Source organism: Gymnodraco acuticeps, unplaced genomic scaffold (genome assembly GCF_902827175.1).
Source record: "Gymnodraco acuticeps unplaced genomic scaffold, fGymAcu1.1, whole genome shotgun sequence".
NCBI lineage: Eukaryota > Metazoa > Chordata > Actinopteri > Perciformes > Bathydraconidae > Gymnodraco > Gymnodraco acuticeps.
Window position 1 is genome coordinate 2721792 of NW_022989982.1, and position 7128 is coordinate 2728919.

The 7128-nt window shown below is 39.6% G+C and overlaps 1 protein-coding gene across 1 annotated transcript; it reads right to left on the reverse strand.

Annotated features, from left to right (window-relative positions):
- Positions 1-327: 327 nt before the first annotated feature.
- Positions 328-5691, reverse strand: LOC117543647 (leukocyte elastase inhibitor-like). The gene is made up of 10 exons (XM_034212052.1): positions 5589-5691; positions 4757-4944; positions 3620-3739; positions 2854-2994; positions 2367-2484; positions 2113-2255; positions 1472-1549; positions 1173-1262; positions 902-1082; positions 328-735 (listed from the first exon to the last, which is right to left on the reverse strand). The coding sequence occupies exons 2-10, from the start codon at positions 4937-4939 to the stop codon at positions 515-517; spliced, it is 1275 nt and encodes a 424-aa protein (XP_034067943.1). The 5' UTR covers positions 4940-4944; positions 5589-5691; the 3' UTR covers positions 328-514.
- Between the last annotated feature and the right edge of the window lie 1437 nt (positions 5692-7128).

Here is a 7128-nt window from a genome sequence, read left to right on the forward strand (position 1 = left end):
TATTCAATTTCCAATACATTCTAGGGCCTGCATATGATACATTTGATTTCAATTTAAGAGTGATGAAAGGTGAATAATTACAGTGTTCCGCCAGATGGAGCTCATGTCAGGATTTCTTGATCATGATAGCATTGGATAGAGTGGGATTAAGATTACCAATGTCCTAAAAAAAATTGCCATAATTGACTGCAAACAAAGAGATCTCAATGTTTTAAGGATACTTCAAAAATCGGTACATTGAGTCAGCTAAGGCCTACAACAAAAAACGGTATGCAATTACACACCTTTTATAAACATTTGTATTAGTTTGAACCCATTTTAAATGCATTATTCTGTTATTTTCTGTCTTTATTTGTTTCACCGATTGAGCTATAGTGACCCAGCCCTCACTTTGCTGTATTGTAAAACAAGGATTCATAAGATTAAACAAAAAATGAGAATAATTCATACAACACAATTGACACATTTTGGGGGCGCATTTCTCTTGATCTGCCTGCAGGACATACAGCAGCGCTCACTCAGGGGAGCTGTATCGGCCGGCAAAGAGGATGCTCATGGAGGGGTTGTGTCGGATGAAGAAGAGGAAGGGGTGGTCTGCGTGGAACTCAGGCGGCATTGAGGTTACTGAAAAGCCTCCAGCAGTGGCAGCAGCAGCCTCAGTTCCCTCCTCGTTGACATCCACAAAAGCCTTGTGGACGACTGCTGACAGGACCAGGTCGTTTGCCTTGGACATGCCTGTCAGCAGAGGAAAAAGTATTTATGATGCAAGCTTGATAAGTAATACAAGTGTTTTGAAGAACCAATGTATGTCTTCAGGCTTGTTTGTATTTCAAATGCAACCTTTTGGCGTTTGTTCAGTTCAACTCTTGCTATAACGATGCAGTTATGTTATATTTCTTACCAGAATAGTCACTCATCGTGACATCAAAAGCGTCCACCATGCCCATGCTGATCAGGATGTCTTTCAAGCTATACGACTCCTCCATCTTGAATCGAGGCAGCCTCACGTTCACCTTAGTTTTACCCATCATGTCTGAGTGAGTCCACTCCACAAATTTCTCATAGGTCAGCTCCTTCTCCAGCTAGTGTGGAGACAATATCATTTATTAGTGTGCCAGTTTGTGCATTTGTTCACGGTATGTGTCTGTGTTCTACCCATAGACTGGTTCTACCTTCTCAAGGCCCGTTGTCTCGTCCTCGATCTCATTGGGCAGGAAGATGAGCATGCTGAGGTCTTTCCCTTTATAAGGCATTTCCAGGATCTGTGCAGACACATTCCAATTTTCATTTCAAGGTAATCTGATCAACAAACTGTTAAAAGTATGGAAAGTCTACTCTACTATACATACATTTGGAATATGGTAAATCTATATTTTATTGAAATCTGTTCGGAAATGACTAAAATCATATTGCATCGCAGGCAAAAAGGCATTACAAAACCAATAATGTTCAACAAAGAAATGGATATTACCTGGCAGTTGGCCTCGCGAATTGAGGAGAGACCAAATGTACTGGTCTGTCCCATCATCTTCACCGATTTAGTGTCATTCTAAAGAAAGCAGCAAACACATAGCACTTTTCCTGTTGAGTTATCATGTTTAATTCATGGAAGATATAGCAGAAGGCTCATTTCTTAAAAAAAAAAAATCAAACATTTCATGCTAAATTGTTTCCCTCACCCTGGGAATTTGGGATCAAGAGTGATGGGAAAAGTACTCAGATCTTGTGAATACAGCAGTGGAGAAATAAACAAGTACAAGTAAAAGTTGTACAAAAGTATTAGCATCAAATTAGGGCACTATAAGTACAAATATTCTTGAAGAATAGCTGATTTCAGAATAATTTATATTTTATTATTGGAAAATTATATATTTGTGAAAAAGGCAAATTAAAGCCATTACTCTCCCTTTTGTTGTTTGGTGTTTGTTCGCTATTAAATAATTAAAGCTCTTGTTTGTATTAATTTGATCGGAGTACAATGAATAAATAACTTCAGAGTTGATCAAGAATATCTGGTTTATGTTGCTTCCCTAGCGAGCTGGGTTGCAACAAGCTTTAATTAGAAACATCACTTTGAAGCTGTATCCATAGCTTTGTAACGGTCAGTGTTACCTTGTTCATTTTAAACGGAGCATCAACAGTAGAATACTCCTTGAACTGTGTCTCCCATTTCCCTTTGAAGTAGATGGCGTTGACCAGCACCAACCTTGTCAGGCTACCCACCACACCCTTGGCAAGCAGATTCTTAATTTTACCTGGTGAACAAAAGAACAAAAATACATTAAGACAGACGACCTCTGTTATCACCCAAAGCTATAATTTCTTATCTACTGACGTGCTCAAATGTAGGCTACTATGAGCTCTACCTTGAGTCTGATCCTCCACCCATTTGTTGATGTTGACCCTGGCTGCTTCTGCGCTGACTTTGAAGTCCACAGACTCCAGATCAGCGCCGTAGTGCTTTTTGGTTTCTGCTAAGAAATGCTGGAATGATAAAAAGCATGTTTAAATGCTCGCATCGCAACTGTTAACTCGCATGTAACCATTGCACAAAGAAGAAACACTTTAAGAGATACTATATCATTTGAATGATTTCTAATTGAATATACCATGGTTTTGTTAATACTGTATTTGGAGATAAAACCAAGATAAGTGGAACTGATCATGAAATAGTTGCAGGGAGTACTTTTACTGTATGCCAGATTTCTCAACAGTGTTAATCGAAAAATGTAACAACACTGGTGACTCTAATTATAGGGCAAGGATCCAGGTTGATGGAAATTAGGCTGCACATTAACAGGTTTTCTTTCTGACCAATAACAAATGAATGCAGAGCAAAAAGCACAAACACACCTCAACAAACTGGTAGGACTGCTCTCCGTAAAGCCTGTTGGCGAGGCTGAGGGCATACGGAGCGTCGTCCTTGATGAGCTTACTCATTAGTTCGGAGAAGCTTGCGTGGACATCCTCTTCATCATTCTGAGGTGGCAGGAACTGCAAACAGCCAGATAGGATTAGCATGTTACAAAAACAACACTGACACAGAGACCGATAAAAGAAAACCTTGTATGATGTATCATAATCTTGTATGGATCATCGGCCTTGTGATCAGCTTGGCTGTTAAATAATGAGAATAAACACCAAAATCATTGTTAGCCCTGGTTATCAATGCTACAATGACTGTACAGTGTACATACTGTGGAATACTGAGGCATCCATTACCATAGGAGAACATTAAAGCTTTAAGCACCTTTTTAAAAGTGATTAATTGAACATGAATCCGTGCTAGGCCAAAATATACAGGTGTGTTTCAGGGTCTTTTTTTTATTTGGCATAATGCTACTGTATGGCCTTCTTTAGCATGGAATGCTGTCCTTAAAGCCAAATATTTGAGTCATTGTTATAAACATTTAATGTAATTAGAATGACATTGAACAAAACCTCCAGAATCCGGGAGATTTCGGAAGTTTAACTTTTCCTTATTAAACCTACAGCACCTTTTGAAAGAAGCTGAAAAATGGAATCAACAGACCAAACGGAAACGTAACACCAATAGAATAACGTTCAGCCTCATTTACCCTTATCGTTATTAACGCCTTTAATTTGGCTTTGTTCCCACCTTGCGCACACACTCCGGCAGAATTCTGGACTGATGCATCTGCATCTGCGACTGCATCTGCGACTGCATTGTCTCTGCTCCTGTCTGCTCTGGTTGCCCTTTCTCAGTAAAACCCAGGACCTGGGGGGGGGAAGCAAATTCGAAATGTATCTGATGAGTTGGATCACTGTTAAGTTACATTTTGTCAGTGTGGCAATACAGTTTGATGCACAGGTAAACAAAGACACAGCTTGTAGAAGCACTCTCTGTTGTCTGGTCAAAGGACATAATCGTACACATTAAGTCACATGCACATCTTCCTCTGTATAATTGATGACTCCAGGCAGAATTACGACCCTGCTAGAAAGAGTAAGATAATTGCATTTAAAACATCACCAATGAAGAGGAACAGAAGGATTGCCAGCAAAATGAACTAGTAAGAAAAGTTATTGACAACTAAATCTACAGCTAAATAGTAAATAGTATTTCTCTCTGAAATTTAAGTAAGGTCATAGTATAAACGGCAGAAAATGTAAATACAGTAAAGTAAGTATAAAATTGTACTTCAGTATGGTATTCGAATGTACTAGCCTAAGTGACTTTACACCACTAACATGACACCCTACACATTTGTGATTGGTATAAATGTGCTTTCTCACTTATGTTTTATCATTTTAACTATTTTTTAAATGTCTATTTGAGTTGTATATATTGAAAATAATCCTAATTAATTTAACAAACTATTCCTCTACTTGTCAACCAAGGCAGGAGGAAATATATCCCTGCCCTTTTTCTAACTGCTGCAAATAATGAATTGCATGTGCAGGCACTTTCTCATGCCATGCCCCACAAGAAATCCAGACCAAAACCTTCTGTCACCTCTCATATCATTCTTAATTAAATAAAAGGCATCTTTCAATCAATGTTAAAAACATCAGAGTAGATTGTTTTTTTTTCCGAATAAAACCTGTGCACGTGACAGAGCTTGATATCCAAACCCACACCTCACGATGGCATAAAATAGATTGCGAAATTCTAGCCCCATCAGCAACTCACCTTAAATGGCATGCCTGTTGATACACTTAAAATGGGTGTGGTACCCTGAGAACTGGGCCGTTTAATTTGTAAGTGTACATGCGTATTTAGGTGTGTGTCTACCTCTGACATCTGTGCAGATGTGTTGCCCCCGGTCCCCAGCATCACCATAGCCAGGGCTGAAGAGATGCTGAAGGGGGAGTAGAAGATATTTGCGGTCTTGTTGGCATCACTGAGCTTTTTGAAAAGGTCCAGAGCGAAGGTGGTGTTGGCCTTGGATATCTTGGATGGGGGTGATGTCGCCATTGTGTCTGATACAGAGCAGAACATAAATCACTGCATTATAAACTGTAGCATACCTTTATGTGAATACATTGCATTTACCCTTTTAGCCCGTTTTTCTGAGACACAAATAGCTTTAACAAATGTTTAATTGGTAGTCTTGGTAGTGATTGGTTGTCTTTTTTACAACAGGTAATATTTGTTATTTTTAGAAATGATTGCACTTTTAATATCTTCCTAACTTATATTGTCCTTTTGTTAAATCTATGTATTAGGCCTCTTTGTTTGATTTGCCAACTCTTCAGTATTTGTAGGTTTTAAAATGTTAGCACCTTGCAATATACTCTTTTGAATTAGCGTTTTAATTTGGGGCTTGCCAGTTTAAAAAATGCTCTACCTTTCCCAGACAGGTGCAGACATTTCTCCATTATTTATGTTCCAAAACCTTGTCACTAATCAGTAAATATAAATCCAGTTATTTACTTAATCAGAAGGGAAAAGTTACGGAACTCAGTTAAATCACACAGATATTGCATCATTGCCTTTGGAAACCAGGTGAAAAAGGAATGACTGTAAATCAAGAACTGTTAGTTAAATTAAACCTGGTAAACTCCTGGTATCCTTTACGAGCATTATCAACAAAATCAACAACATGAAACGAAAATCAACTTACTGACAGAGGCTCTTCTTCAGCGAACAGGTAATGTGGAATGGTTCGGTTTAAGAAAAACTAGTTTGAGTTGTCACTTTATAGGTCATGATGGCCTGGCAGCATTCCAACATGTGTCGAGATCACTGAAGGACACACCCACCCATGTGATGTTTTGGGTAAATGACGTGTGTCAATTGTAAGAGTTTGCTAATCAAACACTCAACAGAACCATAAAATGGATGCTTATACATTCAAACTGTCCTATGTTGTGTTTGAGAGGTAGAGTTGGGCATTATTTGGCATCAAAGACAAAGGTCTGTTAGTCATTTATTCCCCATGTGCAATACAAGGAGACCATTTCTAAAATATGGGCTCAGAACAGTCTCATAATACACACATGCACACAGAAGGATTCAAACTTGTATTTCCGGATTCATACTTGTGTTTTTCAATGCACACACAAATGTATTCCGTTTCATATACATGTAAATAAAATCCAAATACAGAAAAAAGTTTTACATATGTATTTTTGATCCTAATTTATTAGTTTCCCGTTTAAATCTCCTGAACCTGCAAACACAAACAGCTTTCTGTGCACGGATCGCTTTGCATTCGTGTGTGGGTTTTTTGAGACTCCCCTGACGGTCAGCCGATTCGTACTTGTACTTTTTTCTATCTATAGCCAATCAGATGTCTCCTTCATTCTAAGCCAATCACATGAGCGCGCCCCCACGAGGGTAAGATTACTTCATATACGCATTTTGCGCAGTCCGGTCAGCTCGCTAAACAGAGGGCGGAGCATCAGGTGATCATGCAGAGCAGCGAGTCTCCATCAGACTCAGCAGCTGATCTGATCTCTCTCGCGTGTCCGGTTATACTTCACTCGCGTTTATGTCCATATCGATCAGATCCAGCTCTCCTGATCGGCCTTTATAGAGAGCACCGATCAAACTATTAAGAGTGAATATCGGCCGATAATGACCGGCGGGGCTCCCCCCGTTAACAGGTCACTGTCTAGCACTGGCTTCGTAGTGCACTGATCGATTAGGCTAAGCTAACCTGTAGCTGCTCCCTTCACACTCACAACAACTTCATACATCGACATACATAAAGCAGCTGTATTCGCCATACAGGAAACACACATTTAAAACGGTTTTGCCTGCCGTTTTTGTGTACACAAGCATTCATCAATGGTTTGGAAAGTGGCGCTGTACCTTAATAATATAAAGGCTTGTATTTGCGTGCATTTCCCGTTCGGAAAGTGGCGCTGTACTGAGAGTGGAGGGTGTCCTCCTGAGATTAGCCGGACTGCGCAAAATGCGTACATGAAACGCTACGTCATGAACGCAAGAAATCTACCCTCGTGGGGGCGCGCTCATGTGATTGGCTTAGAACGAAGGAGACATCTGATTGGCTATAGATAGAAATAATTACAAGTACGAATCGGCTGACCGTCAGGGGAGTCTCAAAAAACCCACACACGAATGCACAGCGATCCGTGCACAGAAAGCGGGTTGTGTTTGCAGGTTCAGAGGATTTAAATAGAAAACAAATAAGTGAG